The 21,765-nt window shown below is 44.1% G+C and overlaps 2 protein-coding genes across 2 annotated transcripts in view; one reads left to right on the forward strand and one right to left on the reverse strand.

Moving 5' to 3' along the window:
• The window catches only part of LOC142743420 (apoptosis-inducing factor 3-like), a 119,672-nt gene extending 108,474 nt beyond the window's left edge, over window positions 1-11,198 (reverse strand). Inside the window, exon 1 of the mRNA XM_075854173.1 lies at window positions 11,109-11,198. The gene's annotated coding sequence lies outside the window, so the exon portion shown is untranslated. The remainder of the gene's footprint in view (window positions 1-11,108) is intronic.
• Window positions 11,059-21,765, forward strand: part of TLCD2 (TLC domain containing 2) — a 34,112-nt gene continuing 23,405 nt past the window's right edge. The window contains exons 1-3 of the mRNA XM_075854176.1: window positions 11,059-11,679; window positions 12,279-12,361; window positions 15,822-15,904. Coding sequence (XP_075710291.1) covers window positions 11,495-11,679; window positions 12,279-12,361; window positions 15,822-15,904 — 351 coding nt within the window. The 5' untranslated portion in view covers window positions 11,059-11,494. The remainder of the gene's footprint in view (window positions 11,680-12,278; window positions 12,362-15,821; window positions 15,905-21,765) is intronic.

Here is a 21,765-nt window from a genome sequence, read left to right on the forward strand (position 1 = left end):
CTGCCTGTCCGTTTAATCTAGCAGGCATGATCTAGCAGGCATTCATTACAGGCAGACCTGGGGGCCTTTATTAGGCCCCCGGCTGCCATTAGATACACAGACTTATCGCCGGGTGTCGGTGGGATGAGAGGGAGCTCCCTCCCGCTCTCCAAAACCACTCGGAGGGGTTAAACGATCTCACCCGGCAGAGCAGGGACGCCCCCAGCCATCAGCTGCCTCTGGCAGCTGAGAGCATGGAGATTTGACAGCTCCCTGCTCTGTTTACTTATTCCGATGCCGCGACGTAAAAAGTCTATGGCATCGGAATAAGGCCCGTTAGTGACCGACGTAAAAAGACTATGGGCCGGTCAGTAACGGGTTAAACCGTACCGTGTGGGAGGGATTTCATAAAATCTGATTCTCTACAGTCTACCATATACCTGCTGCTGTAACTTACCACTGTAGCAGAAATGTATTGGGATCAGGCCTGATTTACACTAGCGTGTTAAACGTCCGTGTGACGGCCGTCCCACGAACCTTTGTAATTCAATGTGGCCATTTACACAGCCGTTGTTTCAACGGACCGTGAGAAAATAGGACAAGTCCTATTTTTTCACGCTTCACGCATCCCTGATGATCTGTAGGTTAGCAAGATGAGGAGGCAGGTGAAAGGGTATGTCTGCAGGATCAGACTGCATATATGGTATGTATGTAGTCTGTAAGGCTATGTTCACACACAAACTCAAAAACGTCTGAAAATACAGAGCTGTTTTGAAGCGAAACCATCTCCTGATTTTCAGACGTTTTTGTAGCAACTCGCGTTTTTCGCGGCGTATTTTACGGCCGTTATTGGAGCTGTTTTTCAATGGCGTCAATGAAAAACGGCTCCAAAAACGTCCCAAGAAATGACCTGCACTTCTTTTGATGCGGCGACTTTTTACACGCCCTATTTTGAAAACGACGCGTAAAATTACGCCTCGTGGGAACAGAACATCGTAAATCCTTTTGAAAGCAATGGGCAGATGTTTGGAGGCGTAATGGTGCCGTTTTTTCAGGCGTAATTTGAAGCGTAAACGGCCCGAATTACGTCTGAAACCACTGCATGTGAACATACCCTAACCATGAAGACATGTAGGTCTGAATTTTTTTAATTGGTTATATTGGAGCTATTAACAAAAAATGGTTGCCACGATGTAGACCCTTTGATAATTGCCTGGGTAATATGGTATAGGAAAACTTTTTGATAAATACGATACATGATCTGCCCCATAGAATATTGTACTAACAATCAGAGGTTAAAAGGCAACATTACATTACAATTTAAACAGGACATATGTTGGCACATGAAAAGGTTATTTATTGAAAAGCTTCTTACTTATTATCTGAAATGCTGATGTCTGACATGCACGACTGCTTAGTGTATAAGGAAGTTATTAACCCCTTAAGGACGCAGCCACTTTTGGACCATATGACCTCATTTTTTAAATCTGACATGTGTCACTTTATGTGGTAATAACTCCGGAATGCTTTTATCTATCCAAGCGATTCTGTGACTGTTTTCTCGTGACATATTGTACTTTATATTAGTGAAAAAAATTGGTCGATAAATTCAATATTTATTTGTGAAAAACACCAAAATTTTGAGAAAATTTGCAAAAATTAGCATTTTTCTAAATTCAAATGTATCTGCTTGTAAGACAGATAGTAATACCACACAAAATAGTGACTAGTTAACATTTCCCATATGTCTACTTTATGTTTGCATCATTTTTTGAAGATCCTTTTATTTTTCTAGGACGTTACAAGGCTTATAAGTTCAGCAGCAATTTCTCATATTTTCAAGAAAATTTGAAACGGCTATTTTTTTAGGGAACAGTTCAGATCTGAAGTAGCTTTGAGGGCCTTCTATATTAGGAACCCCACCAAATCACCCCATTTTAAAAACCGCACCCCTTAAAGTATTCAAAACAGCATTTAGAAAGTTTCTTAACCCTTTATGCGTGTCACAGGAATTAAAGCAAAGTGGAAGGGAAATTTGCAAATTTCATTTTTTTTTGCAGAAATTCCATTTTAATCAATTTTTCCTGTAATACCGAAGGTTTTTACAAGAGAAACACAACTGAATATTTATTGCCCTGATTCTGCAGTTTTTAGAAATATCCCACATGTGGCCCTAGTGCGCTACTGGACTCAAACACCGGCCTCAGAAGCAAAGGAGCACCTAGTGGATTTTTTGGCCTTCCTTTTCTTAAATTATATTTCAGGCACCATGTCCGGTTAGAAGAGGTCTTGTGGTGCAAAAACAAAGGAAACCACCCAAAAGTGACTCCATTTGGGAAACTACACCCCTAGAGAAATTCATCTAGGGGTGTCGTGATTATTTTCACTACACAGTGATTTCATTAGAATTGGGCAGTGAAAATGAAAAATTACATTATTTTTCAAAGAGATGTAGCTTTACCTCAGAATTTTTATTTTTTTCAACAAATAAATGAGGAAAAGCACCCCAACATTTGTAAAGCAACTTCTCCAGAGTACGGAAATACCCAACATGTGGTCATAAACTGTTTGGGCAAGCGGCAGGACTCAGAAGGGAAGACACGCCATTTAGCTTTTGGAGTGCTGATTTTGCTGGTTTGATTTCTCGGCAACATGTCGCATTTGTAAAGCTCCTAAAAAGGTACCAGTACAGTGGAAACCCCCTAAATCTGACTCCATTTGGGAAACTACACCCCTAGAGGAATTAAACTAGGGGTGTAGTGAGCATTTTGACCCCCCCCCCCCCCCCAGGTGTTTCATAGATTTCATTAGACTTGTGCAGTAAAAGGAGAAAAAATAAATAAAGGAGAACAAGCACCGTAACATTTGCAAAGTACGGCAATACCCCATATGTGGTAATAAACCACTGTATGAATACACATCAGGGATCAGAAGGGAAGGAGCGCCATTTGGAGAGCAGATTTTGCTGGATTGGTTTTTCTGCACCATGTAGATTTTGCAAATCCCTTGGGTACCAGTACAGTGGAAACTACCCAAAAGTGACTTAATTTGGCAAACTACACCCCTTGAGGAATTCATCTAGGGGGGTAGTGAGCATTTTGACCCCACAGGTGTCTAATAGATTTTATTACAAATGGGCAGTGAAAATGAAAAATTACATTATTTTCCAATAACACGTAGCATTAGTTCAAAATTTTTCATTTTCTCAACAGAAAAAGAGAAAAAGCACCATAACATTTGTAAAGCAACTTCTCCGGAGTATGGAAATACCCCACATGTGGTCATAAACTGCTATTTGGACACACAGCAATGCTCTAAAGGGAAGGAGCGCCATTTAGTATTTGGAGTGGAGATTTTACAAGATTCGTTTTTTGACACCACGTTGCATTGAGCTATAGTACCAGTACAGTGGTACCCCCGAAAAATTACCCTATTTTGGAAACTAGATCCCTCAAAGAATTGATCTAGGGGTGTAGTGAGCATTTTGACCGCACAAGTGTTTTGCAAAAATGAGTAAACAATAGATGTTGCAGATTGAAAATTGCTGTTTTCCATCGATATGCCATTTCAGTGCCCAATGTGTTGTGCCCAGCTTGTACCACCGTAGACACACATCCCATAAATTGTTAAGCGGGTTCTCCAGAATACAGTAATACCCCATATGTGGTCATAAATTGCCTTTTGGGTACATTGCCAGGCTCAGTTGGACCATCATTTGGCTTTTGAAGCGCAGATTTTGCTTGGTGTATTAGTGGTATTTCAGCTTATAATGTGGGGGCATATGTGAGCTGGGTGGAGTACATCAGGGTATATGTAATCTGGGTGGAGTACATTAGGATATATGTAAACTGGGCGGAGTACATCAGGGCATATGTAAGCTGGGCGGAGTACATCAGGGCATATGTAAGCTGGGCGGAGTACATCAGGATATATGTAAGCTGGGCGGAGTACATCAGGATATATGTAAACTGGGCGGAGTACATCAGGGTATATGTAATATGTGAGGAGTACTTCAGGGTATATGTAAGCTGGGCAGAGTACATCAGGGTATATGTAAGCTGTGCGGAGTACATCAGGGTATATGTAAGCTGGGCAGAGTACATCAGGGTATATGTAAGCTGGGCGTAGTACATCAGGGTATATGTAATATGTGTGGGTACATCAGTATATGTAAGCTGTGAGGAGTACATCAGGGTAAATGTAAGCTGGGCGGAGTACATCAGGGTATATGTAAGCTGGGCGGAGTACATCAGGGTATATGTAAGCTGGGCGGAGTACATCAGGGTATATGTAAGCTGGGCAGAGTACATCAGGGTATATGTAAGCTGGGCGTAGTACATCAGGGTATATGTAATATGTGTGGGTACATCAGTATATGTAAGCTGTGAGGAGTACATCAGGGTAAATGTAAGCTGGGCGGAGTACATCAGGGTATATGTAAGCTGGGCGGAGTACATCAGGGTATATGTAAGCTGGGCGGAGTACATCAGGATATATGTAAGCTGGGCGGAGTACATCAGGATATATGTAAGCTGGGCGGAGTACATCAGGGTATATGTAAGCTGGGCAGACTACATCAGGGTATATGTAATATGTGTGGGTACATCAGTATATGTAAGCTGTGAGGAGTACATCAGGGCATATGTAAGCTGGGCGGAGTACATCAGGGTATATGTAAGCTGTGAGGAGTACATCAGGTCATAATAGGATGATGTAATAATGGGGAGAATGAATAATCCATGGATTGGTGTGGTACGCTTTGAACCTTTCCTTCATGCACAGGCCGGGTTTATTGGGTATTATACAAAATATCTGCGCTCCAGTGTTGCCTTATATTTGACTTCTTCACTAGCCCTATAAGCCACACAAGGCCCTAAAGTTTCCTCATCTCCGCTGCGTCTACGGGGTCCACCTGTGGGGTCCAGCAAATGATGATGTGAGGTATTTAGTGAAATTCTACTGGACCTAAAAATTAGTCTGGGCCGTCATTTTGCATCATTGCGTTTTGAGAGTCATAACGTGTTATTTTTCCGTTGACGGAGCTGTGTGAGGGCGCGTTATTTGTGGAACGAGCTGTAATTTTTATTGGTTCCATTTTGGGGTACATGCGATTTTTTTATCACTATTTATTCAATTTTTTGGGAGATGAGGAAACCAAAAAACAGCAATGCTAGCAGTTTTTTTTTTGTTTTTTTTTTTACAGTGTTCACCGTGCAGTATAAACAACATGTTAACTTTATTCTGCGGGTCGATACGATTACAGCGACACCAAATTTATATTGTTTTTTTACGTTTCACTACGTTCCCACAATAAAAATACTCTTTTCTAAAAAAATCATGTTTTAGTGTCGCCATTTTCTGACAGCCATAACTTTTTTATTTTTTAGTTGATATCGCTGCGGGGCGGCTTGTTTTATGTGTGACGAACTGTAGTTTCTATTGGAACCATTTTGCGTTACTTGCAACTTTTTGATCACTTTTTATTACATTTTTTTTGAGACCAGATGACCAAAAAATAAAATGCGGTCATTGTTTTTTATTAAAAATAATGTGATATTTTTATAGATCAGGCCGTTCCGAACGCGGCGATACCTATTATGTATCGTTTTTTTCATATTTTCATTTTTTTTCTAATAATAAAGGAGTTGATCAGGGAAACAGGGCAAGTGTTGTTTTTATTATTTATTTACTTTTATTTATTTATTTTTCTTTAACTTTTTTCACTTTTTCTTTTATACTGACCTGGGGACATGAAGATCTGGTCTTCTGATCCCCGGTACGATACACTGCACTACTTATGTATGTACTTATGTAGTGCAGTGCATCGTAACTGTCATTCTTCATTTGACAGTTAGCGTATTAGGTCCTGCCTCGGGCAGGACCTAATAGGCTATCGTACCTGGGCAACCAGGAAACCTAGTAACAGCTTCCTGGTTGCCATAGCAACAATCGCCACCCGTGATCCATCGCAGGGGGGCCCCGGGGGTTACAGAGGGAGCTACCTCCCTCTGTCAACCACTTCAATGCGGTGGACGTAATTGACAGCCGCATTGAAGGGGTTAAATGGCTGCGATCGGCGGTAACAGCCATCGCAGCGGCATGTCAGCTGTGTATAACAGCTGACAGTCGCTGAAAATAAAGCGCGCACAGCTCCTGTGCTCGCTTTATCTGCAGGGCGTAACTGTACGCGCAAATGCGGGAACTTACTCAGAATTTGGACGTACAGTCACGCCCAAATGCGGGAAGGGGTTAATACCAAACCTAAACCCTTGACTGAAGTTGGAAAGCTTAAATCTGCGCCGCATATATACAGTGGGTGGTCCTCAACGGGTTAATAAATTGTCCTTAAAGTATATAAGAACGCTGCAGAACTATTCATCATGCAATAAACAAGCTTTTTAGGCTATGTTCACACGGGGTATTTTGCCGAGTTTTTTGACGCGGAAACCGCGTCGCAAAACTCGGCAGAAACGGCCCGAGAACGCCTCCCATTGATTTCAATGGGAGGCGTCGGCGTCTTTTTCCCGCGAGCAGTAAAACTGCCTCACGGGAAAAAGAAGCGACATGCCCTATCTTCGGGCGCTTCCGCCTCTGACCTCCCATTGACTTCAATGGGAGGCAGGAGAAAGCGTATTTCTCGCTGTTTTATGCCCGCGGCGCTCAATGGCCGCGGGCGAAAAACGGCACGATATATTGCCGCGAAAATCGGCGTGCAGGGAGAGGAATATCTGCCTCAAAGTTCCAAACGGAATTTTGAGGCAGATATTCCTCCCCCAAAATACTCCGTGTGAACATAGCCTTATACGGAGACCAGGAAACCTTTTAAGGCTGGGTTCCCACGGGTCGGATAAGCTGCATAAAAATCATGCAGCATATCCGACCTGGGAACCCGCAGCACCTTCCGTCCCAAAAATCACACCACATTGTGGTGCGGTTTTTCGGACTGAATTTCCGCTGCATAAAAAAAGCTCTCAAACTTACCCCCTTCCTACAATGACATTGCTGCCCAAGTGACGCTGCAGCCTGTGATTTGCTGCAGCGGTCACATGGGATGAAACTTAATCCCAGGAGGATAGACTGCAGGAAGGAGGAGGGCGTTCTGGGTAAGTATGATATTTTTTTCTAGAGTTGCAATTTCTGCGGCGTAATCGCTGCGATTACACCGCAAAAGTTGCAACACTTGGCTTTCTTTCTCCGGTTTTGCATCCCAATTGAATTCAATGGGGAAAACCCACAACAGAAAATCAACAAAAACGCAGCGTAAATGGACATGCTGCAGAATTTAATTCCGCACCGCTGGTCAATTTATTAACGTTTACACAGATTTTTTTTATCCGCAGCGTGGGCATGGCCATAAATCTAATCCACTTTGCCGCTACTGTAAATGCTGCGGAATTTCTGCACACAATTTCACGGCGGCAATTCCACAGCGTTTACACTACATGCGAACCTGGCCTTAGGCCAGATTCACACGAGTGTGTTCGGTCCGTGATATACGGGCGTGTTTGCTCCGTGGAACTACTGTCCCGTACTGAAAACATGATTACAGAACGGGACAGTTGTCCCGCAGCGAGGCAGTGACTCCTAGCGTCGTACATAACTACGATGCTAGGAGCCCGGCTCCCTGCAGTGTGTTCGGTCTGGGAAATGCGACCGACGTACGGACCGTATATCACGGACCGAACACGCTCGTGTGAATCCGGCCTTAGGCCAAGTTTACACTGAGCTTTTTGACAGGCAAAAAAAATCTGTCTCAATTCCTATAGGAATTTTTTGAGGCAGATTTTGAATTGCCTGCGTTGATTGACACTTTTTTTTCGCTATTTTTGCTGCATTTGTTGGCCGCGGCCATTGACCATAATGCATAAATTGCCGCAAAAAAACTTTCTAAACGAGCGTAGCTGCATTTTTTTCTGCCTGCCAATCATTTCAATGGGAGGTCGGAACGGAATCTGCTCCAAGAAAGAGCATGCCGCTTTTTTTTTTCTGCGAGTGGCCAAAAGCCGCCCAGGAAAGAAAAGCCTCTGCCTCCAATTGAAATCAAGGGGCGTTTCTGGGCGCTGATTCTGACGCGGTTTTTACGTCAAAATTAGCACCGACTCTGTGTAAACTTACTCTCAGGCTAGATTCACACAAACGTGTCCGTTTTGCATCTGAAAATAAAGCAGCCCTTTTTCTGCGTTGCAGTTCCGTGTGTTGTCCGTGTGGCATCCGTTTTTTATGTCCGTGTTGTTTTTTTTTCTCTGCATTTCTTTAGCAACTGGTGTGTGAATCACAGACAGCACACGGAAGACGTCCTTGTGCTGTCCGTGATTTTCATGCAACCATTGACTTCCGCAAAAAACGCACCAAAATAGGACATGCGGTGAGTTTCACGCAACCGAAACACGCTGCGTGAAAAATCACGCATGTCTGAATAGCCCCATTGAGTTGCATAGGTCCAAGTGCTGTCAGTAGTTTTCATGCATAACACAAGGACGTATACTATGTTCGTCTGTATAAGGCCTGATTCACACGAACGTGTTAAACGTCCGTGGGACGGCCGTTGAAACAGCGGCCGTCCCACGGACCTATGTTGTTCAATGTGGCCGTTCACACAGCCGTTGTTTCAACGGACCGTGTGAAGGGTCTGTGGGAAAATAGGACATGTCCGTTCTTTTCACGCATCACGCATCCCTCCATAGACTCTCAACTATGGGGGATGCGTGACATCGTGTCCCGCAGCGCTAAGCACGGATGCACCTCGGACGTGAAAACATCAGTTTTTCACGTCCGAAATACGCAACGCTCGTGTGAATCAGGCCTAAGGCCATGGATTGTCAGATGCAATGGTTAGGCCTCATGCACATGACCGTAGCCATGTGCACGGCCGTGATTTTCGGGTCGGACGGCCGCGTGGTGTCACCCGCAAATCGCGGGCCGTGCACACGGCCATGTGCATTCATTTCTATGAGCCTGGACCGCAAAACACGGCCGTAATAAGACATGTCCGTTCTTTTTGCGGTCCAGGCTCCTGGGCCATGCACGGACCGTGGAAACCACGGTCGTGTGCATGGGCCCAATGAAATGAATTGTGGCTGCAAAAACACGGTCGTGTGCATGGGGCCTTATAAGTAGGTCCGTGTGCTGTCCGTTGAAATAACGGACAGCACACTGACCCATCCAAATCAATAGGGGTATTCACACATGCGTGTTTTTTCATGCAGTCTGTATCTGTTGAGTGAAACTCACTGCCTGTCCTAATTTGGTCCGTTTTGCGGACCATGTCGCCAATTTAAATCTATGGGTGCGTGAAAAACACGGACAGCACACAGACGACATCCATGTTCTGTCCGTGTTTGAGGCATAAGAGGCTAAAGAAATGAAGAAGAAAAAAAACCGAAGTGCTTGTAGAGGAGAAATACGGATTTGAAAATCGGATTCCACACAGAACTGAAATGCGGTCCGTCTTTTGCGGACACACTCGTCTGAATAAGACGTAAGTCACTTTGTGGTCATATCATGGTTTTTGCCACGATTTGCCAAAAATCTTGTAAAAAAGCATGAGATGACCGCAACCTGTGTATACACCCCTAGGCTAGATTCACACGAACGAGTGCAAACCGGCCATTCTTCACATCAGTTGCACCCATGCGGGACACGTTTTCACGGATCCCTCATGGACTTGAGTCTATTGAAAGATCCGTGAATACGGAAGAAGATGGGACATGTCCTATTTTTCCACAGACCCTTTACAACGGCCTATGTGAGCAGCCCCATTGAAATTCATGCGGCCGTTGTTTTAATGGCCATCACACGCACGAATACTATGTTTGTGTGAATAAGCCCTTACTGTATTATTCATTGCAGCTTTACACCTGTGTGAGATGACAGATTATGAGGTTATGTTCACACGGGCTATTTTCAGCTGTTTTTCGGGGCGTAAACGTCTCGAAATACGGCTGAAAAACCGGAAGCAGAACGCCTAGACATTTTCCCATTGATTTCAATGGGAAATATGGCGTTCTGTTCCGACATGGGCGTTTTTTTACGCCTAGTTTTCACAAAACGGCACGTAGTAAGACGCCCCTTAAAAAGTGCATGTCACTTCTTGAGCCGTTTTTCATTGACTCAATAGAAAAACAGCTCCAAAATGGCCGTAAAAAAAACACTGCAAAAACAGCTCCGTATTTTCAGCTGTATTTTGTTTACCGTGTGAACATAGCCTTACTGTCGCTACAATTTTTACATTTCTGAGCACAAATAACGATAATTGCCCAGTTATACAATAGACAAAAATATCTTTATTTCATTGATGGAAATTGATCGTACAGCCTTAAAAAAATTATTTTGTTAAATTGTGAAATGTTGCATTGCTGGTACAACTAAATTTCAATTTGAAAAAAGTCGGCGTATATACGATAATTGCCGTAAACGTAAATTTTTTACGGTAGTGAGGATTTTGTGACCCCTGGCTTAATTTGTGGCATGTAAGGGAGGGCTCATTCCGACGAGCGTGATTCTCATCCGTGTGCTGTGCATTTAAACAACACACAGCACAGACGCATGGATTTCAATGACGCTATTCACACGTGCATGAGTTTTCACAAAGCGTGTGTCCGTTGCGTGAAACTCACTGCATGTCCTATATTGGTGCGTTTTCACACGTCTAGTCGCCCATTAAAGTCAATGGGTGCGTCAAAAACAGACAGCACACGGGTGCACATCCATGCGCGGTCCTTGTTTCACGCATCAATTACATTGAAAAAAAAATGCTTGTGAGTGCGTGGGAAACGCATGCCACTCGCAAAGCACACTGATGCATAACGGAACGCACACGGACAGATTTACGTGCGTTTTTTAGCCGCGTAAATCTGTCATGCTCGTGTGAATGCAGCCACTACTGTCAGGGTATCACAGGGGCTCGAGCCCAGCCCTGACACCACGTGAACAATTCCCTTCACATCACTTCACACGGTCTCCACATCAGATACATCGCTTATATCACATAGCGTTACGAAACACGTGGCGGGATAGGCGCAGTCGCGTCACGTGACTCGCTTGTATAACTGTGACTTGTTACACAAGATGTTGCTCGTTATCTTTGTCCTTGTCATTATCCCCAGTCCCGGAGTAATAAATACTGTTACCTGAGTAAATAACGGCGCAGCTACAATGGTCTCACTAGGTGTGAAGTGTGTGAGGGATCTCTACAGGGGCGCTCCCAGACTAGGGAGGGGGACGTCACCATGGCGATGAAATAGGCGGGGAGGAGGGCTGATAATTGCATGACCAATCCCAGCGCACGGACCGGGTTGTTTGTTGCTGGTTCCATTAAGAAAGTTACACAAGATTCGAAAAGGAGAACGCGGAGACGGGGTGAGAACGGAGCGCTGAGCCGGTCCGCTCCCGGTCCACACATCTGTAGAGAAGGACATCGCCCCGGTCCGCGCCCATCACCGTGCTGAGCCGTGTGTACCAGGAGCTGTCATTTCCCGCACATTACTACACACATCGCTGCTCTGACCAGTTCTCTATGGAGCTTCTAGATTCCGGAGTTCTCGTCACCGGAGCCTCCTTTGTCGGTTTCCGCCTGTTGAATGAGAGATTGGAGACCCTGACCCCCGCACCGAGCTCCGCGCTCCGGAACCGCTGGAAATGGAGGAATATCTGGACATCGTTCGTGCACAGTCTCCTTACAGGGATCTGGGCATTGCTGGGGTGAGAGGGGTGATGTCTCTGGGATGTGGATGGCGTCATTATATACTCACATTTACAACTACTGCTGCTCCTTCATGGGTGTGGGAGGCTTCTATAGGGATTGATGTATATGTCTCATCCCTCTGGCTATATTCACATGACGCGTTTTTGTTGCCCAGTCATCTGAATGCATGAAAGAGATATCTGCCACATATAAACTTGCCCTATAACCTCAAACCATTCTTCCTAGCCAAAGTTGTTGATTTTTGGGGAGCGGTTCCAGATATTTCCATAGAGATCTTTTACATACAATCTCCTACTCCAGTTCTTCAAAACTTTCTGCCCTTACTGTAGTGGGCAACTTGTACAGGGGTCACTGGCATGAAGCATAAGCTTGTTATTCCCGTTATCTGTGAAACCGGACTTTGCGAACTGTCACCGTGACCTAATGGGCAAAAATTTAACGGGGGTAGTGCCAAAAGAAACCAGTCAGATGTGATTCCAGCCATGACAGCTGGAATATGATCAGTGCCCCCTGCATTTTGTACCCTGAGTTATCCCAGTGGCTGTGGGCATACGTCATTTTGCGTGTTTTGACATGTTCTCTCCTTTTTTTTTAGGTTTTACCTGCATCCTGAGATGGCGGAAGATCTGATCTCCACACATTCCTACTTTTCGCATTGTCTCGTTGCGGTCTCAATAGGTCAGCTGCTTTTCTCGATTTCTCGTTCTGAATAATACCATATATTAAAGGCTACGCGGGCCCCATTCCCATCGCGTTTGTGTTATCCACTGAGAGTATACTTGTTTTTAATGAAACCGTGGACCTTTGAGAACGTATACAAACGTGGACCATTGTAACGTATACAAACGTGGACCATTTTCTGCTTACGTCTGTGTTTTTTATAGTGTTTGTTTAAGTGAAGACTGAAAAAAACAACTAAAAAATGGATAGATTTACTGTATGTAAATGGTGACAAACCTATAGAATTACGTTTGCATACATCGCTCATTGAGATCAATGCTAAAAGAAAAAAACGTCACATCGCATATACCTTCTTTTTCTTTTTTTAAGTACAGAATAGCGTAGCAGACCACACTTTTCAGTACTTTAAAAAAAAAAACAGTATCCCAATGTAAACCATGACAGACATAGACCAAACGGATGCTATTTTGGTCTACGTTTGACCCATTATAGTCTATGTATACGCCGAGCTATACGTTTCAATACTTTTTTAGTGTTTAAAAACGTATACGCTCAGCAGATAGCACAAACGCGATGTGAGTGGGGCTTTACACTGACAGACGAAGCAGAACAAACCCTCTGTATATTGTTGCTATTTACACGCCATATGAATACACAGTGGCGATATATATACAACATGTCACAAGACTAGAAATGCTGCTCATTACCACATTCCACTGTCCTCCACGCCTGTCATCCCTCGTACGCTGCTAGTATACTTGTGTACCTCCTCGTGATGTCTCCTTCTGACCCTTAGGCTTTATTCAGACGAACGGGAAAAACGTCCGTGCAACGCGCGTGATTTGCACGCGCGTTGCGCGGACCTATATTAGTCTATGTGCAGACATGTTCGTGATTTTTACTCAGCGTGAGTCCGCTGAAAAAAAGTCACGACATGTCCGTTCTTTGGGCGTTTTGCGTGAATCACGCACCCATTGAAGTCAATGGGTGCGTGAAAACCACACATGTCGCACGGAAGCACTTCCGTGCGAACTGCGAGATTCGCACAACAGCTGTCAAAAGGATGAATGTAAGCAGAAAAGCACCACGTGCTTTTCTGTTTACAAACATCCAAATGGAGTGTCATAATGATGGCGGCTGCGCGAAAAGCACGCAGCCGCGCATCATATGATGCTGCCTCACGGAGCTGTTAAGTGGTTTTTGCGCACGCAAAACGCCGCGTTTTTGCGTGCGCAAAAGCGCCACGCTCGTGTGAGTGAGGCCTTAGACACTGAATATAGAAGAGATTCCTCAGAAACCAAAGGGTTTTTTTTCTGATTTAAAAAAAAAGAAGCAATATTATTTAATAAATTTTACTTAAAAATGATCAGTTCCTCGAAGGTGCTCGGAGTTGGTAACACCACAAAAAAAGAAATACAGACTGGAAAATAAAACCAAGGAGAACTAATAAAGATATAATACTTTTTACAGTCATCACACATGTTGTATCCTACGGACTGTCAAAGTGTACCTCCACTTGTGATCTCCTGCCTGACCTGACATCCGGCGTGGAAAGACACCCCCGACACGCTGCACGGCAATGGTATGATGCCTGTAGAGTATCATTTACAGGCCCAACTCTAATTATTAGGACCCTTGTGCACTCTCCAAGTGTCTTTGGTTGCCACGGTAACTGAACAGCCCAGTGCAGTAGCGTCTCTCCACGCCCAAGGTACGTTAGGTGGGAGATCACAAGTGGAGGCACATTTTTTAGGGTATGTGCACACGGGACGGATTAGCCGCGGATTTTCCGCAAAGGATTTGATTGCAGAAAATTTTCAGCGTATTACAGTAGCAGCAAAGTGGATGAGATTTTAACAAATCTCATAATAAACGCTGCGGAAAAAGTCAGCAGAAACGAAGTGCAGAAATTTACTTGCGGTTTGGATGCTCAATCTACACCATATCAATTTCTCTTGAGAAAAGGCTGTGGAATTTCAGTTCAGAAAATTCTGTGGGAAATTCCGTAGTGTTTACGCTGTGTGTGGACTTACCCTTAGATTCACACACGACATTTTGATGTCGTTTTTGTGGTGCTTTTTTCTCAGTGCGGCCAGATGTGACATTAAAGCCTATAGTAAAATATAAAAGGCGCTTCACACAATTGTGTTCTGGTTTGTGGCGTTTTTGAGCCAATTTTGTGATCAGTGGCTTGTTTTTTTCCAAACACAGCCTGCTCTGGGTATGGCGTTTTTTCAGGTATTCTTATAATCGGCTTCTCTATAGGACTCAAGATTAAAAACGCCTTAAAATGATGAAATGTTTCATTTTAGAACATTAGTGTTTTTAGAAGTGTCTTTTTGATGCAGTTTAAAACACCAGAAAAATTCTGTGTGTGAAGGAGGCCATAAAGGGGCTTTCTGGACAAATGAAAGGCCCTATTCAGACAAGCATATCTGTTTCGCGTCCGCAATAAAAACCAAGCATATTTCATACATTTCAGTTCCGTGTGGCATATGTGTTCCTTTTTTTTTTTTTCTCATTATTTCTGCAACTGGTGCGTGAAAAACACGGACGTTTGTCGTTTGTGTGCTCTGTTTTTCTCACACATCCATTGACTTCAATGGGCGACATGGTCCGTAAAAACAGACCAAAACATGACATGCTGTGAGTTTCATGCAACGGACACACGCTGTGTTTTAAACGGACAGCACACGGACGTGAAATGTGCCCGTCTGAATAAGGTCTAACAAGGAGGACACCTCATTATACTGTAGCTGTATGTAAAAATGACAACCACAGTCTTTAAATGGCGGAGAACTGGGGGGAGGCGTCGTACATAAAGTATATGAGTGCATTACTGCAGTCCTGGAAAACCCCTTTTAGGGCTTATTCAGACGAACGGGATATACGTCCGTTCAAAGCGCGTGATTTTCACGCGCGTCGCACGGACCTATATTAGTCTATGGGGCCGTGCAGACATGTGCGTGATTTTGACGCCGCGTGAGTCCGCGGCGAAAAAGTCACGACGTCCGTTCTTTCTGCGTTTTTGGCGCATCACGCACCCATTGAAGTCAATGGGTGCGTGAAAACCACGCATGTCACACGGAAGCACTTCCGTGGGACAAACGTGATTCGCGCAACAGCAGTGAAAAGGATGAATGAAAACAGAATAGCACCACGTGCTTTTCTGTTTACAAACATCCAAATGGAGTGTCATAATGATGGCGGCTGCGCGAAAAGCACGCAGCCGCGCATCATATGGTGATGACACACGCAGCTGTCAAGTGCCTTTTGCGCAGGCAAAACGCCGCATTTTTTGCGAGCGCAAAAGGCACATGCTCGTGTCAATCCAGCCTTAATTTTATAACCCAATAAAAACAGGTTTGAAATAAAAAATGTGTTTATAAGCTTATATTGATGTCTGATCCTGATAAAACAAGAAACACTGACCTTTTTTTTTTTTTTTTCACTCTAGGTTATTTCATTCATGATTTTGTGGATATGATGCAGAACCAGAAATTGCATCAGTCCTGGGAACTTCTCTTCCATCACTCTGTGGTATGTAATTGTGCAACGCTCCGCTGTTCTTTTCAGTTCACAGTTTCAGCTTATATTCCGATCTCTAAAAGATGGCACTAGAGTGTTAAAGGGATTTTCCCATCAGGGACATTTATGACATATCCACAGGATATGTCATAAATGTTAGATAGCTGTGGGTCCCACCTCTGGGACTTGCACCTATCTCTAGAACGGGGCTCCCTAATCCCCGTTCTACTGCTCTGTTGCGGTTGAAGTGTGTGATTCCCGACCATGAAGAAGAAAACCGCGTAGCTCGCATGCTACGGTGCATCCGTAACTGCCATTCCCTACTATGGGAGTTACGGAAACAACGTAGCTCAGCGAGCTACGCTGTTTCCGTGATTCATATTTGGGAAACACATGCTTCAGCCACAACACAGAGCGGTAGAACAGTGTTTAGGGGGCTCTGTTCTAGAGATAGGTGCGAGTCCCAGAAGTGGGACCCACCTCTATCTAACATTTATGACATATCCTGCGGATATGTTATAAATGTCTCTGATGGAAAAACCCATTTAAAGGGTTATTCTGGTGTAAGGCCTCATGCACACGACCGTGTTTTTGCGGCCGCAATTCCCCCGAAAATCCACGGGAGAATTGCGGCCCCATTCTTTTCTATGGGGCCGTGCACACGACCGTAGTTTCTGCGGTCCGTGCACGGCCCGGGAGCCCGGACCGCAGAAAGAACGGGCATGTCTTATTACGGCCCGGTTCTGCGGTCCGGGCTCATTGAAAACAATGGCCGCGGCCATGTGCATGTCCCGCGATTTGCGGGCGGCCTGCGGCTGACAGACCGCTGACAGTCCGCAGCCGGCCGACCCGAAAATCACGGCCGTGCACACGGCTACGGTCGTGTGCATGAGGCCTAAAGCTTATCTATTGATACTTTCTATCAATTCCTTTGGTTTTCAAGATCTCTGCTTGCAGTCAGTCAATGGATCCATTGGATGTAGACAACTAAGGTTCCTGTTGAATGACTAGGAAGAGATCTCTTGGTCACTGGTTTAAATGAATGGGGGGCATGTTACACCACACTTCTACACTGGCATCTGCATGAGAATTGCGTGGACGCTTTTTAAGGGTATGTCCACACGTAAAGGAAAAGATTTGCTGCAAATTCATGGCGATTCCGCGGCAAAATATTTGTGTTACATGTGGATTTTGTTGCTGATTTAGCCCCATTCATTGAAGGGGTGGAAATCCGCACACTAATCGACATGCTGCTCATTTTGAAAATCCATAGCATGCCCTCAATTCTGCGTTGATTTTTTTTTTTTCTGCTACATTTGGATGGGGTTTTGAAAAACCTATCCACATATATTGTACTGTGCTTTGCTGTGGATTTGTGAGGCGGAATTTACAAATACGCTACGTCTGAACTTGGCCTAACAGTTTTTTTGTAGGGGAGTGTCTTGGATCATTATGAGAAGTAAACCAGGCTGTAGATGTACATATCATGATACCTCGTTTCAACATAAATAAAAATCTCTAGTTTGGTTGTTGTGTGAGAAAAATGTAGGTCTCCTTCACACACACAAATTCTGGCAATTTAAACTGCATCAAAAAACTCTTCTAAAAACTGTAGTGTTATTAAAATGTGGCATGCTTTTTTTATGGTGTTTTTTATTTAGTGTCATTTTGTACTTGATTTTTTTATGACGTTTTTGAAGTCCTATAGAGAAGCCTATGGAAAAAACACCTGAAAAAAACTACCCAGTGCATGCTGGGTATGGGGGAAAAAGGCCACTGACCACAAAATTGCCTCAAACCAAAGCGCAGTTGTGTGTAGTGCACTTTATATTTTACTATGGACATTAACCCCTTCCCGCCACTGCCATTTTTAAGATTTTCACTTTAGTTTCTTCCTCCCCACCTTCCAAAAGCCATAACTTTTTTCAGGTTTCCATCGATATAGACGTATGAGGGCTTGTTTTTTGCGGAACGAGTTGTAGATTTTCACGACACCATTTATTGTACCGTATATCTGGGAAGCTGGTAAAAAATTCTTTGTGGGGTGGAATAGCAAAAAAAAAAAAAACATGGTTTCCTCAATTTTTTGGGGGGTTTTGTTTTTACGGCATTCACCGTGCGGTAAAAACCGCATGTTAACTGTTTTCTACAGGTCAACATGATTATGGCGATACCAGATTTATATACTTTTGTTTTTGTCTTTTTGCTTTACAACTTTTACAAGGAAAAAAATTGTTAAAGGTTGTTAAAAATAAAATGTGTGTTTTGTCGCCAAATTCTGAGAGCCATAACTTTTTCCGTCGATTGAGCGGTATTTGGGCTTATTTTTTTTTTGCAGGGTGAGCTGTAGTTTCTATTGGTACTATTATTGGGGTACGTGAGACTTTTCTATCACTTTTTTTATTCCATTTTTTTGTGGTAGATGAAGTGACCAAAAAACAGCGATTCTGGCGTTTCAATTTTTTACAGCATTCGCCATGCGGTTTAAATAATTATATATTGCAATAGTTTGGACTTTTACGGAGGTAGCGATACCAGTTATGTTCATTTTTATTTTTTTTTACATTGTGCGAAAATGAGAAAAGGGTTTTTTTTTTTGTTTTTTTTTTAACTTTTAATGTTTTTTTTATGTATTAAAAAACTTTCGTTTACTGTATTTAACTTTTTTAACTTGTCCCCCTTGGGTACTTGAACAAGCGATCGTTGCATCGCTTTCACGATATACTGCAATACTAATGTATGACCGCTTCATAGGATTAAAAGGATGGCAGACCTGGGGGCCTTCACCAGGCACCCGGGCTGCCATGTCAACCATTGTTGCAATGTTACAGGGGGCCGCCGACATGCTCGTTTTATGGTGCAGGCTCAGCCCGTGAGCCCACTCCCTATACTCCCCCACCCGACCTGCGCTGTATATATACAGCGGATGTGAGGAAGGGTTTAATGTAACAACTAGTCCTACTAAACAATGCCACAAAAAACGCCATTAAAAAAGGCCACGAAAAACACAAATTTCCAGCAAAACGCTGTGTGTGAATCCAGCCTTAAAGAGGCTCTGTCACCACATTATAAGTGCCCTATCTCCTACATAAGGAGATCGGCGCTGTAATGTAGATAACAGCAGTGTTTTTTTTATTTAGAAAAACTGTAATGACAGGGATAGGGAAACAGACAAGTGAGCCCTAATCTACCCGCCACTCAGTCCCTGCCTACTTGCAACGACCCGCCCTAGGCGACGGGGTACAACTGGGCGACGGTCCCTACACTCAGTAAGTGCACGACAGACAACCAGACAAGGAAACACAGAACAAAGGGAAACGGGGCAGTTGCCCACGGCAACACCGTGAGCAACAAGAGTAGTAAACGAGCCAAGTCAAACCAGGAGAGTACGAGGTGCCAAACGCAGAGCAGGAGAGTAGTGAACAAGCCGAGTCAAACCAGGAGAGCACGAGGTACCAAACGCAGAGCAGGAGAGTAGTCAGTAAGCCAGGGTCAATACGAAGCAGGGACAAGTAGTTCAAGAAGCTGCAGCAGGGCCAGGAAACCAACAGAGAAGAATCACAAGCAAGGAGGAACAGGAAAGGCAGGTATAAATAGACAGAGGGCGGGAGCTAGCTCCGTCTGGCCAGGCTGTGATGGGCTCTCCCACTCCTAAGCCTGCCATCCTGAGTGGTGGAAGATGGAGTCAGTCTCACAGACATAGAAGCAGGTGCAGACTGATTACCTATGGGCGTGGATACAGAAGCTGTGCCTGGCAGATCCTTAACAAAAACAATCTATTTTCACCAAGTTATGACCTATTTTAGATTTATGCTAATGACTTTCTTAATGGACAACTGGGCGTGTTTTTAGTTTTGACCAAGTGGGCGTTGTACAGAGGAGTGTATGACACTGACCAATCAGTGACCAATCCGTGTCATACACTTTTCTCTCCATTCATGTACTCCGCACATAGTGATCTAGCTAGATCATGATGTGCTGTCACTTACTTACACATTAACGTTACTGAAGCGTCTTGAGAGTGAATAGACATCGCTTCCAGCCAGGACGCGATGTTTATTTACAATCCCGACACTTCGGTAACGTTTGTGTGGGACTAAATGACAGCAAGCGTGATCGTGACTAAATCCCACACAAACGTTACCGAAGTGTCGGGATTGTGAATAGACATCGCGTCCTGGCTGGAAGCGATGTCTATTAACTCTCAAGACACTTCAGTAACATTAATGTGTAAGTAAGTGACAGCACATCATGATCTAGCAAGATCACTATGTGCTGAGTACATGAATGGAGAGAAGTTACAACACCCACTTGGTCAAAAGTAAAAACATGCCTAATTGGGCATTAAGAAATAGGTCATAACTTGGTGAAAATAGATCGTTTTTCGAAATAAAAACCACTGCTGTAATCTACATTACAGCGCTGATCACATTATGTAGGAGATATGGCACTTATAATGTGGTGACAGAGCCTCTTTTAATGAAGTTGTGGTACACTCTGTTAATAAATAAGCCGTATTTTTGGGCTCTTAGCTACGCTGTTTTTCTAGACCCCTTTCAAAACAACATTAACAAGGACCCCAGGGCTGTCTGACCATATTTACTGTTAGGGCATACTAAGGTATGTCCTAACAACTGCCTGTGTACTGTCAGTACACAGGCTAATGTACCGGCATATAGATCCTAGTATAGAAAACCCATTACAGGGGTTTGCTAGCAAAAGGAATGATATTTGTAAAAAATATTATAAAAAAATATAAGTGTATTTTAAAACCTAATTACCAAAATTTGAAACCTAAGAAAAATGCGGAAGTGTTTGCTGAATAACAGATTATTTGTAAAGGATCTGCCAGACACAGCTTCTGTGTCGACGCCCATGGGTAATCAGTCTGCACCTGCTCCTAAGTCTGATAGAGTGACTCCTTCTTCTACCAGTCAGGCTGGGAGGCTGAGAAGTGGGAGAGCCTATCACAGCCTGGCCAGACGGAGCTAGCTCCCGCCCTCTGTCTATTTATACCTTCGTTTCCTGCTCCTCCTTTGCCTGTGATTCTGTCTGTTTCCTGGCTCTGCTGCTGCTGCTTACTATTTGTCCTCTACTTCATATTGACCCTGGCTTTACTGACTACTCCTGCTCTGCGTTTGGTACCTCGTACACTCCTGGTTTGACTCGGCTCGTTCACTACTCTTGTTGCTCACGGGGTTGCCGTGGGAAACTGCCCCATTTCCCTTAGCTTTTGTGTACCCTTGTCTGTTTGTCTGTCATGCACATAGTGAGCGTAGGGGCCGTCGCCCAGTTGTACGCCGTCGCCTAGGACGGGCCATTGCAAGTAGGCAGGGACTGAGTGGCGGGTAGATTAGGGCTCCTGTCTGTCTCCCTACCCCGTCATTACATTATTCACCCATGGTAAAGGTATAATGTAGTAGATGTTACCTGCAGTCCTATGTAACACCATAGATAACACAGTGATAACTCTCTGAGTACAGGTAATGTAGATGTTACCTTCAGTCCTATGTAAGGCTCTATTCACACGACAGGGTCCGAGTGTCGGCCGTTTTGGTCAGTTTTTCTCTTCTTTGACCTGTTTTTCATCCGTTTTTTTTCTTGTCCGTTTTAAAAACGGATAAATTTCATTTGTACAGTTTTTTTGCCACACACTTCCCTCTGTAGGTAATGCCACACAGACCCCCTTGTAGGTTGTGCCACACAGACCCCCTTGTAGGTTGTGCCACACAGACCCGCTTGTAGGTAGTGCCACACAGCCCCCCCTGTAGTTAGTGCCACACAGCCCCCTTGTACATAGCCACCCTCCCTGTGGGGGACCGCTCCAGGAGAAGTCCCTGACTTCAATGTACATATATGGATAGTGAAGTCAG

The sequence above is a fragment of the Rhinoderma darwinii genome, chromosome 2, assembly GCF_050947455.1.
Source record: "Rhinoderma darwinii isolate aRhiDar2 chromosome 2, aRhiDar2.hap1, whole genome shotgun sequence".
Taxonomy (NCBI): Eukaryota; Metazoa; Chordata; class Amphibia; order Anura; family Rhinodermatidae; genus Rhinoderma; species Rhinoderma darwinii.